At 43.0% G+C, this 25,003-nt stretch overlaps 1 protein-coding gene across 1 annotated transcript in view; it reads left to right on the top strand.

Moving 5' to 3' along the window:
• Positions 1–666: 666 nt before the first annotated feature.
• The window catches only part of HEATR3 (HEAT repeat containing 3), a 155,169-nt gene continuing 130,832 nt past the window's right edge, over positions 667–25,003 (top strand). Inside the window, exons 1-6 of the mRNA XM_082271172.1 lie at positions 667–822; positions 5,957–6,129; positions 6,733–6,820; positions 20,997–21,109; positions 24,237–24,346; positions 24,431–24,571. Coding sequence (XP_082127298.1) covers positions 694–822; positions 5,957–6,129; positions 6,733–6,820; positions 20,997–21,109; positions 24,237–24,346; positions 24,431–24,571 — 754 coding nt within the window. The 5' untranslated portion in view covers positions 667–693. The remainder of the gene's footprint in view (positions 823–5,956; positions 6,130–6,732; positions 6,821–20,996; positions 21,110–24,236; positions 24,347–24,430; positions 24,572–25,003) is intronic.

Below are 25,003 nucleotides of genomic sequence, written 5' to 3'. Positions count from 1 at the left end.
CAGTTGGGAGCTATGCCGGTGGCTAATGGAGATCGGGGGAGCAATGGTGTCTATTACAGGGATTTTTAGCTTCCAGAAGGATTCCACAAGTATGGTAAATTCATAGTTTTGGGAAAAGACAAGAAAGAGCGGCAACAGGGCAACTACAATACCCAGAATGCTGTTCCACTTGCGCACATGCGTGGTGACGTCACAACTTCTGGTCACGCCCTACATGTTTTGTCAGATATGACGTCATCTGGGGCTCTTCTGAGTCCCCGATGATGTCATATCTGACGAAACTTGTAGGGTGTGAGCAGAAGTCGTTACACTCTTTGTTCTCTTTTCCCTGAGCACGATGGGCAATCATGACAATATACTGGCAATAACGACAGTTTATTGCTGTATAAGCTACTATTGGACCCTCCCTGTCCCAAGATCTGACCATATCTATATGGACGTGGCTTTGTGCACCCAATCTCAACAGTTAACAGAATTGTTAACATATTTTGGTCATACAGTGTATCTGTACATTACAACGTTTCAGCATTCGTATTCTACATCTATCGCTTCCCTGATCCCCTCCATCTGTAGATGTGACACGTTTTACAATTGTTGATAAAGTTCTTTAGGGAAAAAAAAAAAAGCGGCAGTGTGCCATGACGTTGTACGTTGAATGGAGTTGTGGGTGACGCCCCTTTCTTAGTAATAATCATGGGGAAGAGCCGGGCTCGGAGATTTAAGGCGGCGGGTTATGCTCCTACCCCCGCTGTGAAACAAGCAGAAGGCCCCGAGGATCCGGCGGAGGGGGAGTCCCTGCACGCTGAGGATCTTCTACACAAAGTGAGTGATCCGTACACATCGTCTGCCTGGGTGTCATGTCCGCGCTCTACTGAGTCCATGTGTGTGTGATCGGAAGGGACCATTGTCCGGGAGGGGGGGGGTGCTATGTCTATACGAGTCAGGATCACATACATGTGGATGACGTGCAGATCGCTACATAAACGACCTGGAACAATTACACATGTCATCGCTCTGTAATCGCAGAAGAGCAAATAAAGCTTGATTTAAAGGGAAAAAAATGGGCGGATCTCGGGAAATGGGCGGAGTCGGAGCTTTGCGTTCAGGGTCAGCCCCTTCACTCTGGATTGGAAGCTGATTGTTATATCTCAGTGCAGTAGAAATCTACTGATCCTAGAAATGTACATTATATTGGAAGTATAACTGAGGGCAAAACGTTTTTATTTTGGATAGAGTAAGTAGGTTTTTTTTTTTTGTGTCTGCAGAGGTTTTCCATCACTTCCTGTCCATCCTTAAAACAGGAAGTAAGAGGAAATCTCTTCCAAGAGGGAATCCCTGCCTGTCACCAGAGCTAGTGTCCCCATTGGAAAATGTCCCCTCTGTTTTGGAGACAACTCAAAATTTTAAGTTTACTTTCACTTTCATTAATGGTGGTAAGGGTCGGTTCACATTGGTGCGATGTGGGAGCCCTGCAAATCCACTGCGTGTTCCCGCGTCGCATCCGACTCGCAGGCAGTTCACACTGCCACATGGGAACTGCTGGGAATGTCAATACAAAGTTATGACACCCCCTGATTAGTTTGCATATCGCAGTGTGAATTGTCAATTCGGACAGGAATCCGATCACATGGATGTGAACAGCCATGCAATCCGATCCTGGTTCAGACCAATAAAAGGGTCCTGCGTGAGATTGGTGCGCATGCAATGCAAATTCAGCCATAGGTTTTTTGTGTGTTCTTGTGGCACATTTTTGGAGCGCCATTATTCATTTGAATGGGCCTCCCTTCACTCCAAAAAAAGCTCCAAAGCAGCTCATGCACTACATTTTGGCACAGTGCCTGGAGCGTGTGGTATTTTATTTATTTTTTATTATTATTTGCTGTGAATTTAAACATTATTTTGCTCAACAATTGCTGCTCCGTTCACACCTAAGTGCACTGGAATCGTGAGATTCTGCCCGCGATTTCAGAATAGTGGCAAAAAATAGGGGGCATTTGCGATGCCATTACTTCTTAATTACGCCCCAAACGCGGGGCAATTTTGCCACGACTGTCGAGCGCCTAAAATAGCATCGAAAATGTTGCCACGGCGTCAGGAGCCTTTGGCGGTGCGATTTGTGCTGCGATTTTAGCATGTTTTTGTAGCTCGGCAATCGCTGCTCCGTTCGCCATTGAGCATACTGGAATCACGTGATTCGGTTTGCGGGGCGTGTGTGCGATACCATTATTTCTTAATGGCACCCCAAACGCAGTGTGATTTTTACCGCGATTGTCAAGCAACAAAATGTGCTAAAATAGCTGTAAGAAATCGCACTGCCAAACACTCCTGGCTGTGTGTCAAAGCTTGGTCCATGAGCTTTTTTGGAGCAGAGGGAGGCCCATTCAATAGGGCCACTCCAAATCGCACCACCAAAAAAACAAAACAGACGATCAGTGGCCCTTTATTTACCCAGTGCTGATGATAAAACCGAATAGACAGTTGTAAGGTGATTGTTCTGCCCAATAATCGCTAGAAGATTGCTTAGGTGATTCAAGTGGGAGTGGGTACCTGTCAAAATAAAGTACTGCACACTCACTTTCTCTCTCTCCTATTGGTCCATCAATATGATGGGCGGCCTCACTGGATTTAGGAATGTTTATGGGACAGGCAGGCTTTAGGGCTTTAGAAACATATTACTCTTTGACTGAAGGGCCCAACACTGGAGATACTGAACTTATACTTTGTTTAACCACTTGACCTCCAGAAGATTTTACCCCCTTCATTACCAGGCCATTTCTTGCTATTTAGCACTGCGCTACTTTGTAAAGTCAGAATATTTTTCGTCCTAATGCATTCTTTGCTTTAAGATGAAAAGCCTTTTGTGTGCAGCAGCCCCGTTAATACTTACCTGAGCCCCCTCTCTATCCAGCGGTGTCCACGAGTGCTTTAGCCACCCGGGACTCTCTCTCCTGATTGGCTGCAATACAGCAGCGGTGCCATTGGCTCCCGCTGCTTTGAATCAAACTCAGTTGGCCAATCAGGAGAGTGAGGGTGAGGTAATCTAGTGCATCTCGTGGGATAATACCTCTGATGATCTGCGCATGAGCAGAGAGAGCGAGGCAGAATTCTTTGGCTAAAAAAAAAAAAAACTATTAATGGCGGTGATTAGCGACTTATAGTGGAACTATGATAGTGCAGCAAGTGATCTGACACTAACGGAAGCTGCTGGGAGGTACACTAACTGACCCTGACATCACCAGTGACACTAATAAAAATAATTAGTGATTATACTCTACACCAGGGGTATTGAATTAAAATTTACAAAGGTCCAGTCAGTAAAATATTCTTCCAGCAGAGGTCCGAATCGCATTTTTGTGCAATGACCGCCCTGTATCCTCGCAACCAATCACCTGCTTGTTAACTTGGATAGCCCCCGCCCTCTGTCTATAGCTTTCCTGCCTCCAGCTGTTGGCTCTGTGAGACTGGCAGTGGTGATGGCTGTGGGCAGAATGACTCTAAAGGGTGGGACCGCAGGGGTCCGGATGAGACATTAACTGGATCTGGACCGCGGTCCGCCATTTAGTAATGCCTGCTCTACACTGTCACTGTACTAATGCCACTGACTGGTAAGGGGGTTAACATCTCGGTGTAATCAAGGGGTTAGGTGTGTGTCTAACAAGTGTTAATGTGTGTAATATGTGCTGCTTTTTATTAAATATCTGTTTGTTCAAAACCGGGAGAAGAAACACACAGATTGTTCCCTCTGTACAGAGCCCTTTGTGTATGTCAACACAGGGCTCTGGGCTGTGATTGGACACAGTGCATCAGCAGGTCTCGGCCATGAATCATTGGCTGAAACCTGTTGACGAAATCCTGCTGTGTCCAATCACAAAGTCAGGTGGGAGGGGGGGGGGAGGGGGATGCGCTTTTAGAACTTAAAGTGAAACTCCACCCAAAAGGGGAATTTCTGCTTAACCACTTGCCGACCGCCGCACGACTTTATTGCGGCAGTCAGCTGCTCCTGGGCAAACCGACGTAGTACTACGTCGCTCGGCCAGGAGCCTGTAGGTCCCCAGCCCCCACTCGTTCACGGACATCCCCACGCATGTGACCGGTGGCTCCGATGTCCACCGGCCACTCGTGATCTCCTGCAGGAGAGGGAGAAGGATGGACGGCTGATGTAAACACAGCCATCTGTCATTCTCCCTGATGTAAGTACAGAGGTTGTGCGGTCCTGCTATGTAGGATCGTATGTCTCTGTGGTTGCATCACAAGCCACTCCCCCCCCCCCCCCCACAGTTAGAATCACGCCCCTAGGGATACATTTAACCCACTGTTAAAAAATAAAGTAAACCCCTTCCCTGCCAGTGTCATTTTATAGCACTAGATTACTGCAGTTATGTCCCTGGTACTCCCAAAAGTGTCAAAAATGTCAGTCAGGGGTCCGATCTGTCTGCCGCATTGTCGCAGTCCCGCAAAAAAAATCGCAGATCGCTGCCATTACTAGTTAAAAAAAAAAAAAACAATAAAAATGACATAAATCTTTCCCGTAGTTAGTTAACACAATAACTTTTGCGCAAACCAATCAAAATATGCTTATTGCGATTTTTTTTTTTTTTACCAAAAATATGTAGCAGAAAAAATTGGCCTAAAATGTTAAAAAATTTAGATTTTTACATTTTTTTTTTCTTTTCTTTTTTTGAGAATTTCATAATAAAATGTGAAAAATATTATTTTTTCAAAATTGTCGCTCTTTTTTTGTTTATAGCACAAAAAATAAAAATCGCACAGGTGATCAAATACCACCAAAAGAAAGCTCTGTTTGTGGGAAAAAGGAAGTCCATTTCATTTGGGTAGAGCATCGCACGACCGCGCAATTGTCCGTTAAAATCACGCAGTGCCGAATTGCAAAATAGGGCCTGGTCTTTGAGCAGCCAAATCTTCCGGGGCTGAAGTGGTTAAAGGACTCGTTTCCTGCTCCTCTTACACAATTGGCACATTTGAGGAGCTTGGGCAGGTACCTGCTCCCGCTTCCGTTCCCAGCGCCGCGCTGGGAGCGGAAGTTCTTCTTCCTCCCTCCCCCCTGTAGTCTTCTGGGACACTGACAGGTCCCAGAAGACTGCATCCACCAATACAGGATGCGCCACGTGACTCATGCATGAGCAGTGGTTGCCCGGCTGCGAAGCTGCAAGCTGTCACAGCCGGGTGCCCATAGTGAAGATGCCGGCGCCACCGAGGGAAGATGGCTGCGGTGAGCTCACCGCTGGACCGTGGGACAGGTGAGTGGCTGTTTTTTTATAAGTCAGCAGCTACACTTTTTGTAGCTGCTTTCTTTTATTTTTTTATATAGGTGCCTGGAGCTCCTCTTTAAAAGACACTGCCAGCTGTAGGATCCTTCCGCTCACAGTAAAATGTGGGCAGGTGGTCTGAAAGTGATTAAAGATTTTGTTCATCTTTTCAGAAAAAATAAGGTGAACGAACACCCTACACCCTCTGTGGGTGAGGCGCAGTCAGTGCCCATGCAGCCAGTGTAGCGGTCCAGGGATTTTAAATCTGTCGTTCTCTCTCTTCTTCTTTCTGCAGGACTTTGGGAACAGATCAGAGCCGTTTTCTCTACCCACATTGACCTCTGAGAATTGCTCTGATCTGTCCCAGAATTTCTGAAGAAAAGAGGGGGGGGGGGGGAGTGGGGATTCAGATCCCCGGTCATCAAACTGGCTGCATGGGCACTGACAGCTCATCACCCATGGAAGTACGTAGTGGTGACCTTGGGGGGTGGGGGGGGGTGGGGGAGGTGTTTGGATTGGAGTGCAGGGATGGATGGGGGGTGTTCACCTCTTTTTTTTTTTTTTTTTAATTTTTTTTTTTTTTTCTAAAAGGGTGAACTTACACTTCAAAGTCACATTTTCTGACTTTGAATTTATTGCCATTTTTCAGTCTGCAGGAAGTTCTGATTTGCCTGTTTTTTTTCTTTCAGTTGCAGAGCCCCTGTCCTGAAGTCAGAGAATTTGCATGTGCCAACATCTCCAAACTTGTCCAGCAAAAACAAGTCATCCCTTCCTTTCTACAGAAAGATGCTGTTAGATGTCTTGGACCGTTGCTACTTGATAGGTGTATGGCTGTGCGTGAAACAGCAGCTGGTGCCCTACGGTAAGAATGGCTTGCTAGACTTTACTTAGAACGGAGGTTGGTCAAAATTTGAAATTTAAAGCAGCATTAAACCCAAAAGCAACAAAAGCAAATATTTATTATATTGCAGCTTACCAATTCTTATTTTTATTTTTTAGGCTTCCTTCTATTTTAATCTGTTGATCTGGCCAGCCAGTCTGTTGCTTTTCAACAACCTTTCTTGCTGTTACTTGGATGAGACAAACCAAGGGTGCCTAAAATGATCAGCTTTTATATATGTATGTAAAGTCTTTATCCCAAAGGGATTGCTATAACTGGTTATAAAATATTAGCTAGTGTTTGGCTTCAATGTGTTAGTGTACTTAAATCTGCTAGTAAATCTAACATTCACCTCCACTCAGACTGACATTGCTGTTGTCCAAAGGTGCCCCTGTGCTTCTTCATCCAGAGTGTACAGGAATTTACTGACTAGATCACCAGGTAAAACAGGGTAAAAAGGCAAACAAAATAAACCAATGTAGCCACCCGATATGATTGATAACCTGCAATATGGTATGTTTTGGGTTTAATACCACTTTAGTTTGCTGCAGAAAGATGTAACTCTGCATTTTCTTTCTTTGAAAGGAACTTGAGCACATGCGGAGGTTTTGAAGTATGTGATGACATGGTGACCAGAGATATCGTGACCCCGTTGGTGGCGCTTTTAAGAGAGGTTTGTAACTGCATTGTGCTTGCAGGCTTGTTAGATCATTTTCTATATCTTTCATTTATTGCTGGGTTTGCAGCTTCAAAAGAGGAGGTCCTTGGATCTCACAGTCATTGGTGGCTAAAAGGCCAAATCTTGATCAAAAATTTTTGTTTAGAATTTAATGAGACAGATCTGTTTTTGTTTTTTTTTCCTCTTGATGTGGGAGATATAAAGTATGCTAAGGCTGAAGTAGTAATGTGCTTTATAGTTTAAGCTTTTCACAGTTTATTTTATTTATTGGGTCCAGAGCTCCACTCTGCAGCTTTCTGGGAAGGCAGGTATCCCAATAGACTTTTATGGCACTCACTTCTTAAAGCGGTTGTATCCCGCTTTTTGACACTTTTACCTACAGGTAAGCCTATAATAAGGCTTACCTGTAGGTACAAATAATATCTCCTAAACCGGCACGGTTTAGGAGATATTTACAGTGCATGCAGCCGCTCGCGCGAGCGGCGCATGTGCTCTGAAGGTCCGGGGGGACCTTCAATTAACTTGCCAGGAGCTTGCCGGAAAAATCACTCCCGCGCGCATGCGCGGGAGTGACGTCATCGCGGCTCCGGCCAATCAGTGCGCTGGAGCCGTCTCTTCCGGCCAATCAGCGCGCCAGAGCCGCCGAACCCGGAAGAGACGACGAGGGATCATGGCAGCGCCCGCATCGATGTCCGGGGGTCCGTGTCGGGGCTTCGTTTTAAGGTAAGTTAAACATAATGGGCTAGTATGCGATGCATACTAGCTCATTATGCCTTTGTCTTGCAGGTTTTTTTTTTTTATTTTATTTTTTTATAGGGTTTACAACCGCTTTAAAGCGGAACTCCACCCAAAAGGGGAAGATCCGTTTCAAGGACTCTTCCCGCGCTCCTCTTGCACAATTGGCATTTTTGAGGAGCAGGAGCAGGTACCCGATTTTGACAGGGTACCTTCTATTCCGTTGCCAAGAACCGCTCGGAAGTTCTCCTTCCTCCCTCTCCCTTACAGTCTTCTGGGACACTGACAGGTTCCATAAGGCTGCATCCACCATTCACAATGCTCTGCATGACTTGCCCATGTGCAGTGGACACCCAGCTGTGAAGCCGCAAGCTGCCACAACTTGAGTGCCCATAGCGAAGATGCTGGCGCTGCCGAGAGATGACAGAGGATGAAGACGGCTGGGCTGAGTGCACCGCTGGATTGTGGGACAGGTGAGTGACTGTTTTTTAGAAGTCAGCAGCTACACTTTTTGTAGCTGCTGACTTTTATTTTTTGAAGGTGGCTGGAACTCCACTTTAACTTTACACACTTTAGAATGACAGTCGGGAACCAGAAGAATACTGGGCAGTGGAAGTGCAACAGAAGAGCCAGACTTTTTAAAACAGGCTATTGAATCAGTGGAGATCATTTTATCTTGAACATTATAGTGAAAGCCACAAACCGCTGCTTTGTGTAGATCTTCTTTAATGTAAACCAGTCACAAAGGTAGGCCAGCCAGATTGTGCATTTGATGAAGGGTTGGTTCACCTTTTAATGACATTTTAAAAAGGACTTTATATGCATTACAGCTTTAATGTGGGGTTCCACCCCCCCCCCTCCAAAAATGAAAAGTCAGCAGCTACAAATACTGTAGCTGCTGACTTTTACTATTAGGGCACATACCTGTCCAGGCATCCAGCGATGTCCTCACCTAAGCTGATTCTTGAATTGGTTCTCGGGTGCTGGCGCCGCCATCTCAGCTAAGGGAAACCGGCAGTGAAGCCTTGCGGCCTCCTAGCCAGTTTCCTATTGTGCATGTGCAATTCCTGCTGCGCTCTGTAAATGGGCCGGGGGAAGGAGAAGGGGACCAAACTCATCCAGAAATCAAAGCCAGGTGCCTGCTCGCCCCCCCCCCCCAAAAAAGGTGCGAAATGAAAAGTGGCAGCGGAAGGGGAGGAGGCAGACAAGCTGAGCTTCCTCTTCTGGGTGGAGCTTGGCTTTAAATCTGCAAAAAAAATGCTGACAATTTATTTTTTATTTTTTTTAAATGATCCTTACTTTTGAACTGCTACTTCTAGGGGCTCCCCTCTCCATCCAGCTGTTGGATGCATTGTTATAGCACCTCGCAAACGAACATGGCTTGCCTAACCATGCATGTGCAGTCTACTCTCACTTGCAGAGCACTGAGCTCAGCTGCTGCAAGAATGGGAGAGTGCAAACTACATGCTAAATTCTTCTAGTCTAGGGCTTGTTTGTGAGGTCTCTGAGGCTGCACATCCAATGGCAAGGGGAAGCCCATAATAGTAGCAGCTTCAAAGGTAAAGATCCTTTTTTAAAAACTGATGACATCATTTTAATGTAGGCTTAAAGCTGTAATATGTATGATATATATATAATTTTTATATTTTTTTTTATTTACCTGCTCTGTGCAATGATTTTGCACAGAGCAACCCCAATCCTCTTCTCAGCCTCTCCTGACCCTCCCCTTTTACCTAGTGCCTTCACAGCAAGCAGCTTGCTCTGGGGGCACCTAAGCTGATTTGTTCCTGAGCCACTGCTGTGTGTTCATTCACACACAGAACTCGGCTTGACTCCTCACCCTCACTCTCCTCATTGGCTCTCTGGCTGCTGGCTGTGATTGACAGTAACGGAGGGCCTATGGCTATCGCTGTTGTCTCAGCCAATGAGGAGGGAGAGACCCAGGAGAGCTGAGACACATTGCTGGACTGGGATGGGGCTTATGTATGTTTTAGGGGGGCTGGGGGCGCTGCTAAACACAAAAGGTTTTTTACTTCTATGCATAGAATGGATGAAGCTAAAAACCTTGAGCCTTTACAACCACTTTAAGTCAAAATGATCAGTAGGCCCAGAGAGAAGGGCAGCTAAAATAATATGCAAAGTATTGAAGACCACATCACAGGCAACTAGCAGATCCAGAAGGAGTTCAGTAGCAGCTGCTGTATTGGGTAGATAACCAGAAACCAGTCTGCAAAACCGATTGACGTCCTAGCAAGTTTGTCCTTCAAAGGTCAATGACAAATGTTTTAGAGAGGCGACTCTGGAAACCTGCCACAGATTTGCCTTCCCTGGCAATCCCCATCTGATGTATACTGCTGCTCTCAGTATTGTGAAATAAAGAGCTATTGTGCCATGTCATTCAATATTCATAAGTCAACCTGTGCATAAATTCATATACGATGTTAAAAAAAAAACAAAAAAAAACTCATCAATCTATAAAGATATGTAAAAATGTTTTTTCTGCGCTCAGGAGCCTATATATATATATATATATATATATATATATATATAGATAGATAGATAGATAGATAGATAGATAGTGTGACAGGAAGTCAGGTAAATCTGGGGATGTAGTCACAGAGAGGAGACACATTCCCACCTGGTTTGGAAAGTTCACCAATTACTATAGGGTACAAACAAACTGAATATCCGCGCTACCAGTGTAAGCAGCTGTCATAAACCATGGTGTGATCAGAAAATGAAATATAAAATACAGCGCTGAAAATGAAATCCTATGCATATATGGAAAAGTAAATACAATCGAAAATAACGATAAAATTCTGGAACAGTCCAATCCACCCATGCATCATGGCAAGTGAAGAGATCCGTCTAATAGGTGCTTGAAAAAAGTGAGAACCTCCACCACATGTATAGTGACCAATTGGCCTCTTACCGAATACAGGTGACCAATGCTCTCACAAAGGTCAACAACGCTTTTGCTCAAGGCAGGACGACCAGATTCCCAAAATGATGACAGAAGCTCCTAGATTTCTTGGATCTCCTTCCAAGGATAGGATCTATCATGCAGTGTCCCTCTCAAACATGGAATAGAGACAGGGAAAGACCATGGTGCAGTATGTTCCAAGTAAAAGCGTTTATTTAAAATAAAATGCACTCACCACACGTAAGAACATGAGGGACCTTAAGAATAAATTTCAATGATCGCTGGCGGGCGATGCATTCAAACCGGCTTGTGACGTCGACGCTAACAGCTCCGCCTACATGTTTCGCAGGCAACTGCGTCATCAGGGGGGGGAGGGAGCAGCGTAATAGACGTCTTATATAGGTCAATGGAAACCGGAAGTGCAAGCGGTCAATCGGCACGCCCTCCGAGGTCACACAGGAAGTGAAACCACGTATGGACCGCATTGCGACACCGGAAGGGGTTCTCAGACCTTAGAGCTAGAGGCTGATGAACCGGAAGTGTGCCTTCGTTCCGGAAACAAAACAAATGGTCATCTCCCGGAGAGATACATCCACCTACCCCGGGAAAGATCATTAGGCAATAACTCATTAAACATGAATAAAAAAGGGTATATGTCCACAAATGGGAAATATTACCAAAAGTATATCAAAAAAAAAAATTTAATTGTTGTAAACAGCCCCATAGACCATCCAAGGACCCATGGGAGCTAGTATGTAAAACCGGAAGTAGATCTCCAAACCCAAAACGGGGAAGAGATACAAGAATTAAAATCAAAAAGAGTCGAGGTCACAAGCCAGAAGAATTATCAATATAACAAACATATACAATGGTGATATAAAAATCCAAAAAGTATACAATAACTCAAAGCATACAAGTTAAAAGGATGTGTACAGTCTAACACAACTTGATATAAAATTCAGAACCAGAAAATGATTCTATACCAGCATGTTAATCCATAACAACATAGAACACAATGTCCAAGGTTAACTGTTATTAATGAATGAATTAAGATCCAGGTCTACATTCAAACCAGATGGCCTAAGGCATTTGAGGAGATAAATCCATCGGGTTTCTAACTGTGAGATGCCTCTACGTAGGTGGCCACCCCGCCAGTTAGATTGGAAAAGATCAATGACCATAAATGAGGTCCCTGTAGGGTCCCTCCCATGGTATTTGTCATAATGTTTGGATAGGTTGTGCTTCGGAAAACCCCTGCGAATATTGCCGATGTGCTCATTCATTCTCACCCGAAACTCCCTAATGGTACGCCCTACATAGTGTAGCCCACAGGGACAGGTGATTAGGTACACTACATTTTTAGTGCTGCATGTTGCAAAACATTTGATGTCATAGGTTAAACCCGTCGCATTGCACAAAAATTGAGTGTACTTCCGCTGTTTCAAATGATTAATTGAACAGACGGCACAACGTCTGCAAGGGTAAAACCCATCTCTGTCAAAAAAGAATTTAGGTCTAGTGGGAGGATCAATGATGTTCGGTGCTAGCCTTAACCTTAATGGGGGGGCACCCCTAAAGACAACCGGGGGCTGGTCTGGAATTAAAGAACCCAGAACCCTATCACTCTTCAAAATGCCCCAATGTTTGGTCAAAATTCTTTTCACCAAAAAATGGTGAGAAGAATAGGACGTAAAAAAGGAAAAACGAGGTGAAAACCTAGTAGTCTCCCCCACTGGCCCGTTAATAGGTAAAACCTCCCTCTCAGGGTACAAGATTAGATTCCTATCCATCTCTGCAGTGGCACGAATGGCGGAGTCAAGTTCATCTGATCCATAACCTCTGTCCAGGAATCGTTCTTTTAGTATCTTGGCCTCTTCAAGGAAGTCCTGCAACAAAGTACAGTTTCTCCTGAGTCTCCGAAACTGACTTTTAGGGACACCTTTTAGCCATGGTCTATGATGACAACTCTCTAGGCTGATGAACCCATTACGGTCCGTTTCTTTAAAAAACGTAGATGTGATTAGTTTATTGTCCTGGACCCGAATCCTCAAATCCAGAAAACTAATCTCCTCACTACTGATGTCATGTTTCAGGGCTATGCCGCGATCATTGTTGTTCAGAGTGGAAAAAAAGGACTCTAGAGAGTCCCTATCTCCACCCCAAATCAACAATATATCGTCGATATAGCGCCCCCAATATAGAAGTTCAGGGATGTTCTGTCCATAAATGACTTCACCTTCCCACCTGGCCATGAAGAGGTTAGCCATTGAGGGGGCAAATTTCGCCCCCATGGCTACACCTCTGCACTGCACATAGTGGGTACCACCAAACCAGAAAAAATTATGCCCCATCGCATAATCCATAAGGTTAAGTATGAACTCCTGTTGTTTTCTAGGAAGAGACGCATCCTCCCGAAGAAAATATTGTACAGCCTCTCGTCCATGATGGTGAGAGATAATCGTGTAGAGAGAATTCACATCCGCTGTTGCCAGCAGAAGGCCCTCTCTCCACTCAAAAGAATCCAGAGATCTAACCACCTGGGTGGTATCCCTGATGTATGATGGCATAGTGGTGACAATGGGTTGGAGATAATGATCTATATAGCGCCCTACTTTAGATGTGATAGAGTTTATGCCACTAATGATAGGTCTTCCTGGGGGGTGGAGAGGGTCCTTGTGGACTTTGGGCAAATAGTACATGATGGGTATACGAGGTGCCACAGGACAGGAGCAAAAAAGAACAAGGCGGGCCTAAGGGACCAAGGTCTTTTCAATCTGAGTAATTCAACATTGAGTGAGGAGGAGAAGCTTGTTCTTGGCGCGGGTATGAAGTTTGTACCTCCTCGCAGCCTGAACAAGTTTAATGTATTTATAGATGTACATAAATACGTCAGGAAGTTGCATGTCCAGAGATACTTAACTTCCAACCCTATTAGAAGTACCATCCCTAATTCAGATGGCTTTAGACATTCATCTCTAGCCAATGCATCACTTCTCAATCCGCCAGTGAATCTTCCACCCACTCTGAATGTGTTCAGGGATGTGGTACTGGCGGATTTAGAAAAGGTGAATTGCAAGAGGGTGTACATGGATCCCAAATTTAAAGTGGGTATGGATTCCCTTAAAAAACGTAATGACATTGTGGTACGCCCGGCGGATAAGGGCGGAGGGGTAGTGATCTTGAATAAGGTGGACTACTGTGCAGAAATGCACAGGATATTGTCCGATCAGGACACCTATCGCCCTTTGCCCAAGAATCCCACTGCTTCTTATAAGAAGGATTTGGTCTCACTGGTGGAGGAGGGTTATAAGCAACAAATTTTGAATAAAAAGGAGAAGGAGTTCTTGATTCCTGTGGCACCTCGTATACCCATCATGTACTATTTGCCCAAAGTCCACAAGGACCCTCTCCACCCCCCAGGAAGACCTATCATTAGTGGCATAAACTCTATCACATCTAAAGTAGGGCGCTATATAGATCATTATCTCCAACCCATTGTTACCACTATGCCATCATACATCAGGGATACCACCCAGGTGGTTAGATCTCTGGATTCTTTTGAGTGGAGAGAGGGCCTTCTGCTGGCAACAGCGGATGTGAATTCTCTCTACACGATTATCTCTCACCATCATGGACGAGAGGCTGTACAATATTTTCTTCGGGAGGATGCGTCTCTTCCTAGAAAACAACAGGAGTTCATACTTAACCTTATGGATTATGCGATGGGGCATAATTTTTTCTGGTTTGGTGGTACCCACTATGTGCAGTGCAGAGGTGTAGCCATGGGGGCGAAATTTGCCCCCTCAATGGCTAACCTCTTCATGGCCAGGTGGGAAGGTGAAGTCATTTATGGACAGAACATCCCTGAACTTCTATATTGGGGGCGCTATATCGACGATATATTGTTGATTTGGGGTGGAGATAGGGACTCTCTAGAGTCCTTTTTTTCCACTCTGAACAACAATGATCGTGGCATAGCCCTGAAACATGACATCAGTAGTGAGGAGATTAGTTTTCTGGATTTGAGGATTCGGGTCCAGGACAATAAACTAATCACATCTACGTTTTTTAAAGAAACGGACCGTAATGGGTTCATCAGCCTAGAGAGTTGTCATCATAGACCATGGCTAAAAGGTGTCCCTAAAAGTCAGTTTCGGAGACTCAGGAGAAACTGTACTTTGTTGCAGGACTTCCTTGAGGAGGCCAAGATACTAAAAGAACGATTCCTGGACAGAGGTTATGGATCAGATGAACTTGACTCCGCCATTCGTGCCACTGCAGAGATGGATAGGAATCTAATCTTGTACCCTGAGAGGGAGGTTTTACCTATTAACGGGCCAGTGGGGGAGACTACTAGGTTTTCACCTCGTTTTTCCTTTTTTACGTCCTATTCTTCTCACCATTTTTTGGTGAAAAGAATTTTGACCAAACATTGGGGCATTTTGAAGAGTGATAGGGTTCTGGGTTCTTTAATTCCAGACCAGCCCCCGGTTGTCTTTAGGGGTGCCCCCCCATTAAGGTTAAGGCTAGCACCGAACATCATTGATCCTCCCACTAGACCTAAATTCTTTTTTGACAGAGATGGGTTTTACCCTTGCAGACGTTGTGCCGTCTGTTCAATTAATCATTTGAAACAGCGGAAGTACACTCAATTTTTGTGCAATGCGACGGGTTTAACCTATGACATCAAATGTTTTGCAACATGCAGCACTAAAAATGTAGTGTACCTAATCACCTGTCCCTGTGGGCTACACTATGTAGGGCGTACCATTAGGGAGTTTCGGGTGAGAATGAATGAGCACATCGGCAATATTCGCAGGGGTTTTCCGAAGCACAACCTATCCAAACATTATGACAAATACCATGGGAGGGACCCTACAGGGACCTCATTTATGGTCATTGATCTTTTCCAATCTAACTGGCGGGGTGGCCACCTACGTAGAGGCATCTCACAGTTAGAAACCCGATGGATTTATCTCCTCAAATGCCTTAGGCCATCTGGTTTGAATGTAGACCTGGATCTTAATTCATTCATTAATAACAGTTAACCTTGGACATTGTGTTCTATGTTGTTATGGATTAACATGCTGGTATAGAATCATTTTCTGGTTCTGAATTTTATATCAAGTTGTGTTAGACTGTACACATCCTTTTAACTTGTATGCTTTGAGTTATTGTATACTTTTTGGATTTTTATATCACCATTGTATATGTTTGTTATATTGATAATTCTTCTGGCTTGTGACCTCGACTCTTTTTGATTTTAATTCTTGTATCTCTTCCCCGTTTTGGGTTTGGAGATCTACTTCCGGTTTTACATACTAGCTCCCATGGGTCCTTGGATGGTCTATGGGGCTGTTTACAACAATTAAATTTTTTTTTTTGATATACTTTTGGTAATATTTCCCATTTGTGGACATATACCCTTTTTTATTCATGTTTAATGAGTTATTGCCTAATGATCTTTCCCGGGGTAGGTGGATGTATCTCTCCGGGAGATGACCATTTGTTTTGTTTCCGGAACGAAGGCACACTTCCGGTTCATCAGCCTCTAGCTCTAAGGTCTGAGAACCCCTTCCGGTGTCGCAATGCGGTCCATACGTGGTTTCACTTCCTGTGTGACCTCGGAGGGCGTGCCGATTGACCGCTTGCACTTCCGGTTTCCATTGACCTATATAAGACGTCTATTACGCTGCTCCCTCCCCCCCCTGATGACGCAGTTGCCTGCGAAACATGTAGGCGGAGCTGTTAGCGTCGACGTCACAAGCCGGTTTGAATGCATCGCCCGCCAGCGATCATTGAAATTTATTCTTAAGGTCCCTCATGTTCTTACGTGTGGTGAGTGCATTTTATTTTAAATAAACGCTTTTACTTGGAACATACTGCACCATGGTCTTTCCCTGTCTCTATTCCATGTTTGAGAGGGACACTGCATGATAGATCCTATCCTTGGAAGGAGATCCAAGAAATCTAGGAGCTTCTGTCATCATTTTGGGAATCTGGTCGTCCTGCCTTGAGCAAAAGCGTTGTTGACCTTTGTGAGAGCATTGGTCACCTGTATTCGGTAAGAGGCCAATTGGTCACTATACATGTGGTGGAGGTTCTCACTTTTTTCAAGCACCTATTAGACGGATCTCTTCACTTGCCATGATGCATGGGTGGATTGGACTGTTCCAGAATTTTATCGTTATTTTCGATTGTATTTACTTTTCCATATATGCATAGGATTTCATTTTCAGCGCTGTATTTTATATTTCAATTACTATAGGGTGTCGGCTGCCAAAGGCAGCAGGAAGGTGTAAAGAAGTTGAAAGGCCTTCAGCTGTTCGGAATGAGGAAGTTAAGGCCTCTATAATTTGTCCAGAGGAAGTCTATGGATTGCTGCCTCCTGTCGCCGTGTGGGCTGGGAGAGGAGGACAGACAGACGTGTGCCCCCTACAAGCTGTGTGAGCATGGGAGAAGACCTCCGGAAGCGATGTGAAGCTGAGGAGGGTAACAAGTGTGAAGACTTGGATCGTTTCTAGGTGAAAAGAAACCAATGGACATTTCCTGTGTGAAGGGGAAATTATGTAAGACCGAAGGCTACTCAAGGTGAGGTCTTGAACTATTTCTATGTGGGAAGAAATAGATGAACTGTGTTCAATGTGAAGAGGAAAAGGGACATGTTCAATGTGAAGAGGAAAAGGGACATGTTCAATGTGAAGAGTCCAATGAACATGTGCTGTGAGAAGAGAAAATAAATGGACTATATAGTGTCTGCTGTATGATCAGCCAAGTCTGCCCAACAGTAGGTTGGAGACACTCTTAGGTAGGTTCCAGTGTGAGAAGGTAGCCGCCCACAGAGGCAAGGATTTATTTTGGTGTTTTATTTTATTTTGCTGTTTTGCTGCATGCAGTCTGGTGAAGAAAATGGCATGAATAAACCAAACTGTTGTTTGCAACCACTTGTCGGCTATCTTATGCCCCGTACACACGTGCAGATTATCTGCAGACTTTTGTCTGCAGACTTACCTTTTCTATGTAGTGCAAGGGCCTGCCAGATTGCATACAAATTGATAGTGTTTAGGTTTGACCTCATATTATATGGTTTTGGTAAGTCTGCAGATAATCTGCACGTGTGTATGGGGCATTACTGTGTAAACGCACCCCCCCCAAGGGGTCATCCACGCCTACCACCGAGCTAATCCCTTACAATAGATAGATAGATAAATGAATAACTCCTAAGTATAATAAATGTGAAATATAAATATTTCAATGTAAATATAAAATATACAAATATAAAAAAATAAATGTATAAATAAAAAATAAAAATATAAAATATACAAATATATAAATGTGAACTCAAAATAAAAAAACTACATACGGTCCATAAATAAAAAAAAAAAAAATAATAAGCATGTAGCCAAAAAATGCAACTACCATTAATGCTGCAGCATCCTAGTGGATTCTACATTACCCACGTGCACATTTGTTTTTTTTAATTTTCTCTTCACGATTTTATTAGGGTTTTTCACACATTGCGTGGGGGACATTTATAACACATTATTGTCCTCGTCTTCTCAGTACGCTGTCATAGGAAGCTGCTTGCTATGTGTATTGACACACAGAGCATAACCCAGACCCATTTTCCCCTCTCCCCCTCCAGTCTCTGATCACAGGCTTTGATTGACAGCAGCGGGCACCAATGGCTCTGCACAATGTTGGATAGTGATGGGACTCGGTTAAGTATAAGGGGGGTGTGGGTTGCGAACAAACACTGGAACATTTTTTACTTTAATGCATTAAGGTAGAAAATGTTGAGCCTTTAGAAACAGTTTAGGTAAGCATTGTATTTTTCCCCATATATTTCTGTTAATTTTCATTTAGGGCCAACATTCACACTATAGGACTACGCCCACTGCTTCAAAAAAAGGGCCACAATTCTAACGCTCAGTGCTTTCTTCGGTAGAGTGTTAAAAATAAAGGAGAGTCTGGTCATGTGACCAGTCAAAGTTACATGACCAGGTCTCTTCCAATTATAGAACTCTTTGTTTTGTTAAGAATAAAGAGCACTGTGGAGCAACATCATAGTCTGCATTTAATGAATGAGCCACCCCAGCAAAATGTCATAGACAGCAGAAAGCAATATCTGCTCTCCATAATATGATGGCACCTATCTGTTGGTTGGCGCACATGCATTACAGCAGCCCTTTTTAACCACTTCTGGACCAGAAGGTTTTACCCCCGTAATGACCAGGCCATTTTTTACGATACAGCACTGCATTACTTTAACTGACAATTGTGTGGTCCTGCAACGCTGTACCCAAATAAAATCGGTGTCCTTTTTTTCCCACAAATAGAGCTTTTTTATTTTTTGCACTATAAACAAAAAGAGCGACAATTCTGGGGAAAACTATAAACACATACCCAATAGAAAAAAAAAAAAATCTATTTTTCATCATGTAAGGCTAATTTGTATTCTGCCACATATTTTTGGTTAAAAAAAAATCCCAATAAGTGTATAATGATTTCTTTGCGCAAAAGTTATTGCGTCTACAAACTAGGGGAAAGATTTGTCATTTTTATTTATCTTTACCAGTAATGGCAGCCATAAGCGATTTTTCTTTTTTTGCGGGACTGCAACATTGTGGCGGACAGATCGGACCCCTAACTGACATTTTTGACACTTTTGGGGGGACCAGTGACATTAATACAGTAATCACTGCTAAAAATAAGCACACTTACTGTACTAATGACACTGGCAGGGAAAGGGTTAAATGTCTCCCTAGGGGGTTTCTAACTGTGGGGAGATGGGTTTTCTGCATGAACAGAGACCTGTGTTCCTAAATAAGAGGAACACAGGATCCCTGTGTTCATATTTGACACAACAGCGATCTGCCGGACCCGTTGATTGACTTCCTCTGTGGCGAATGGGCATGCGTCTCTGGTGGCGTGCGCACGCCTCTGGTAGCAGTCCCTCAAAGCGACGTACAGGTATGTCGTTTCGTGGGACAGAGCTGACCTGCTGCAGCAAAACTGCAGCGGGCGGTCGTTAAGTGGTAAGGCATGAACATCCTCACCTGCAGCATTTTGACAAATGTAAAGCATGCTGCACTGTAGGTGCATTGCTGTAATGTGTGCTAAAGTACATGTTTTGATCGCATGTAACTACGTTGCATCAATTTGAATTGTCTCTTTTGGGATATAGTTTAGTTAACCAAGCAGATGTTCAGACACGCAATAGTGTCCTAAAGCAAATACCTGGATTTCTATCCTGGTTTAAGTCCTCACTGGGGCATGAGGGACAAATTGAAGCCATGGTGATATACAGGGGTGCTCCAGAATTTCCTGGTAGAGCTGCGCTGACTTTGGACTTGATAAAACAGTGGACCAACATCAGCAGGCTCCTCAAAACATTAAGGACTGTGGAAAATTTTGCATTTTATTTGGAAATCAAGGTCCCAGAGTTAGAATCCAAGTTGGATGAGGTCCAGTGAAAAGTTTCCATAGCCAGTGATGATTTGTGGAGCCATGTTATCTGCTGGTGTTGGTCCACTGTGTTTTATCAAGTCCATGCAGTAATTTATGCAAAAGAAGCCCCGACCAAGTATTGAGTGCATACTATACTGTACATGGATATACTTTTCAGTAAGCCAAAATTTATGTATTAAAAATCTTCTTTTTTTTTATTGGTTTTATGTAGTATTCTAATTTTCTGAGATACTGAATTTTGGGTTTTCACTAGCTGTAAGCCATAATCAAAATTTAGAAGCAAGAAATGCTTAAAATATATCACTCTGTATGTAATGCATCTATATAAAATGAGTTTCAATTTTTTAATTGAATTACTGAAATTAACTTTTTGATGATATTCTAATTTTATGAGGTGTGTGTGTGTGTGTGTGTGTGTGTGTGTGTGTGTGTGTGTGTGTGTGTGTGTGTGTGTGTGTGTGTGTGTGTGTGTGTGTGTGTGTGTGTGTGTGTGTGTGTGTGTGTGTGTGTGTGTGTGTGTGTGTGTGTGTGTGTGTGTGTGTGTGTGTGTGTGTGTGTGTGTGTGTGTGTGTGTGTGTGTGTGTGTGTGTGTGTGTGTGTGTGTGTGTGTGTGTGTGTGTGTGTGTGTGTGTGTGTGTGTGTGTGTGTGTGTGTGTGTGTGTGTGTGTGTGTGTGTGTGTGTGTGTGTGTGTGTGTGTGTGTGTGTGTGTGTGTGTGTGTGTGTGTGTGTGTGTGTGTGTGTGTGTGTGTGTGTGTGTGTGTGTGTGTGTGTGTGTGTGTGTGTGTGTGTGTGTGTGTGTGTGTGTGTGTGTGTGTGTGTGTGTGTGTGTGTGTGTGTGTGTGTGTGTGTGTGTGTGTGTGTGTGTGTGTGTGTGTGTGTGTGTGTGTGTGTGTGTGTGTGTTTCTTGTAAATGTTGATCTTTGTCCCGAGTACAGATGAGTTGTAGGCTGTTCTATTTTAAGGGGGCTTAATCATATCTCCTGAATGAAGAAGGGAAAACAATACCAACTTCTCAATCTTGTATAATTTTCACTCTACAGTGTTCCCCTGGTTTGGATTCCATTCTGGTGCCATCGATGAATGGCAAAGACTTGCCAAAGAACAATGTTGAAGATATTGCAAACCAGGCTATTAATGTCCTGTGGAATATGTGGTAAGTTGGTATCTTTTTTTTTTTCTGGATTGTAGTGAATGTTTGTTATTGCACGGAAACCGTTTGAAAATGAACCATGGTACACATTTCATAGAGCATTTAAGAGATGATAAAGTAAAGTTTCTAAATGCTTCCAACTGAGTGAGTTTTGGGTAGAGAAAGGAAAGTTAAGGGATTTAAATGAATTGAAAATAAAATGTTTACTTTATTATGATATTTGAATATACCCCCCCTCAAAAAAACAAAACAAAAAAAACACTTTAATTCTTTGAACTTTATTTGGAGCAGTTTGTTATAATGGTATCAGGAAAGGTTTACAAACCTTTCAACCATTTCAGCTCCGGCAGGTTTTACCCTCTTCCTGACCAGGCCATTCTTTGCTATACGGCAATGCGTTGCGTGCAACGTTGTAACTAAATAAAATTGCTGTCTCCCCCCCCCCCCCCCCCACCCTACCCCCACAAATGGAGCTTTCTTTTAGTGGAATTTGATCACCTGTGCGGCTTTTATTTTTTGCGCTAAAAACAAAAAAAACATAATTTTGAAAATAAAAAAAAAAAAAAAAAAGTTTCTGCTATAATACATGCTGCCCAATAAAAAACAAATGTAAAAACAAGTGTATATTGATTGGTTTGCGCAAAGGTTATAGCGTCTACAAACTATGGGATACATTTATGGACTTTTTTTTAAATTATTATTTTTACTAGTAATGGCGGCAATCAGCGATTTTTAGCGAGACTGCGACATTTCAGCGGACAAATCTGACACTAAGTGACACTTTTTGGGGACCAGTGACAGCCCGCTGGGTTGAATGAAAAGAAACTTAATTTGTGTACCTAGCCTTAATTCTACAGTTGACAAGTATATTCAGTGTGTATTGGTCCATAGAGAACAATAAGAAAAATCTTTGGATGTCTTTCGTCTTTTACAACCCCAATTCCAAAAAAAGTTGGGATGCTGTGTAAAACCTGCATAAAACAGAGTGCAATGATATACAAATTTCAAACCCGTATTTTATTCACGATAGAATATAAAAAACCTATCAAATAAGAAGAGGTACCATTTTAAGAAAAATTTTGAAATTGTTGGCAGTAACACCTCTAAAAAAAACGCTGGGACAGGGCAACAAAAAGCTGGCAAAGTAAGTGATACGAACAAGAAAGAGTTTGAAGAACATTTTTGCAACTAGTTGGGGTTAATTTTTGTTAACCGGTCCGTAACACGATTTAGGTATAAAAAGAAAGTCAGAATGTCTCAGAAGCAAAGATAGCCAGAGGTTCACCAATCTGAAAAGCTGTATAAAAGTTGTCAAACAATCAGAATAATGTTCCTCAACATAAAATTGCATCAACCGTACACTATATCCTCTAACAATTCTGAGAATCTGGAGAAATCTCTGTGCGTAAGGGACAAGGCTGAAATGCAGTATTGGATGCCAGTGATATTCAGGCCCTGCATTAAAAACAGGCATGATTCTGTTATAGACATCACTACACGGGCTCACGAATACTTGCAAAAATCACGGGTCTGTGGACACAGTTCGCTGCCATCCTCTATCTTGCAAAGAAGAAGCCATATCTGAACATGATCCAGAAATGCCACCATCTTCTCTGGGCCAAAGCTCATTTAAAATGTCTGTTGCAAAGTGGATAACTGTTCTGCGGTCAGAGAAATCAATATTTGAGATTATTTTTGGCAGCAATGGGCACCATGTCCTCTGAACTAAAGAGGAAAGGGATCTTGTTATCCACCCTCGGTTCAAAAGCCTATTTCTCTGTTGGTATTGGGTTGCGTTAGTGTGTAAAGAATGGGCAGCTTGCACATCTCATCAATACTGAAAGATATTTTCAGGTTTTAGAGCATTGTCTCATCCAGATGATGTCTTTTTTAGAGAAGGTCTTGAATATTTCAGCAGGACCATGCTAAACCGCATACTCCATCTATGACAACACCAAGACTTCGTAGTAGAAGAGTCTCTAGGTGCGTAACTTGCCTTCCTGCACTCTGTATTTCACCAACTAAAAATATTTGGCCCATCTTGGGGGGGGGGGGGGGGGGGGGGGAAATCTTAAGAAGACCCAGGACTGTTGAGCAGTTAGAATTTTTTATTGGGCAAGAAGGGTACAACATTCCTCTCCCAAAACCCCAACAACTAGTCTCCTCAGTTCCCAGACATTTACAGAGGGTTTTTAAAAGAGATGCTACTCTGGGGTAAACATGACCCTATTCCAACTTTTTTGAGACGTATTGCTGCCATCAATTTCAAAATTATCTTATTTTTTTCTTATTTGAAACATTTTTATGTTTTCTATTGTAAATAAAACTATGAGATCTGCAAAGCATTGCTATCTTTTTTTTTAATGTAGATTTTACACAGCGTCCCAACTTTTTTACTACTTGGAGCTAAAATCTGGGCCATATTGTTTGACACCTTGCTCATTAACCCATTCATGACTGGCCAACACACATACAGTGGCAAAATGTGATCTTTTATGCCCACATGCTGCACATATGTGTCACTGGCTGACCAATGTCTATGTGCTGAGAGTGCGCTAAGACTGAGCTGTCACAGACAGCTCTTGGTCTGAGGTAAAGATGGGTAACTGGTGGGACCAGCTTCAGATCTTGTGACCACTTTGACAGTGGTCATATGACCGCCAATCCTTCCTGCTGCCGCATGTGTGTAAAGAATTTTTTAAAGGAATGCCGGGGGGGGCGAAAAGGGTTTAATCTTAGCCCCTTTTGTATTGCAAATAGGCCTAAAGCTGGCCATGCATGGATCGAAATTTATCCGGTTTAGCGAGAGCCAATTGAATATTTTGATCCATGTATGGTTGTTTCAGTTCATAGGTTGTTCTATCGACTTCTGATAACCGCTTTGCTCTTTGCTGTAAAATTTTGCTTCGATCGCCACTTGCAGCCAATTGATGGGGAAGGGAGGATGGAGGAATCCATTTAGTTTTTGTGAACTAATGAACTGTTTGTCCAGCTTATGTGTTTTAGGAAAGTCAGCCTGTAAGTATTGTTGAAATTGACAAGTTTACTTGAAGATAAGCAGCAACATTGTATGCTTTTATAATCCATTTTAATATATATTAACTTTTTTCTCACTCTTGCATCCCTACAGTGAAAGCAATAGTAAAGCCTTATCCGTCTTTAACAAGGAGCACTGCGTGGATGTTGTTATGCAGTGCCTAAGCAAGTTCTCAACTAACACAGAGCTAGCAATTTCTGCAGGTAACAGCCTTTGTTTTATTTTTATTGTTCAATGCTATCATCTGAAAAGGAAAGATTGCACAGCATTTTGCTTTGTATCCACAGCCTACTGTCTACAGACAGTCACTGAAGACAACTCTGAATTGTTGGCCTCCTTGGATGCTGCTTCCCTGCGGACATTAGAATCTGTTCTTGGCAACACGGCAACTACAATGGAGATGCAACTTTTAAAAACTTTGGTTGCAGGTAAACAGATGATCACTTCAGAGTCTAAAAACTGCTCAATTGAGCTAAAGATGGCTTAATTGCTGCTTAGGGGTTATATATGAATTAGAGTACAGAATTAGTGAGGTTAGATGTTTATCCTTAGTTATCAGAAAAATGACAGCTTGGAATATGACTGTTTTTTTGTTGGCATCTAAAATCGGATCCCTATGCGTAACTGCACCATTTTTATTTTTCCCTTTTTTTTTTTTTATATACCCTCTTACATTTTATCATTTTATTAAACCAAGCACCTAGCTGTCAAGAAAGGTGTACATTGTAAAATTGATGCTGGAGCACATATGGTACCTCATCCCTATTGGAGTGAAGATTACTAAAAAAAGAAAAAAGGGCGTTAAGTTGTGCGACTTTAAGGGAACCAATGACCATAACATTTAAAAAAAAAAAAGAAAG

Source organism: Pelophylax lessonae (genome assembly GCF_965119305.1).
Source record: "Pelophylax lessonae genome assembly, chromosome: 10".
Classification (NCBI taxonomy): domain Eukaryota; kingdom Metazoa; phylum Chordata; class Amphibia; order Anura; family Ranidae; genus Pelophylax; species Pelophylax lessonae.
Note: the sequence above shows the minus strand (reverse complement) of the source record. Positions and strands in the feature narration are given on the sequence as shown.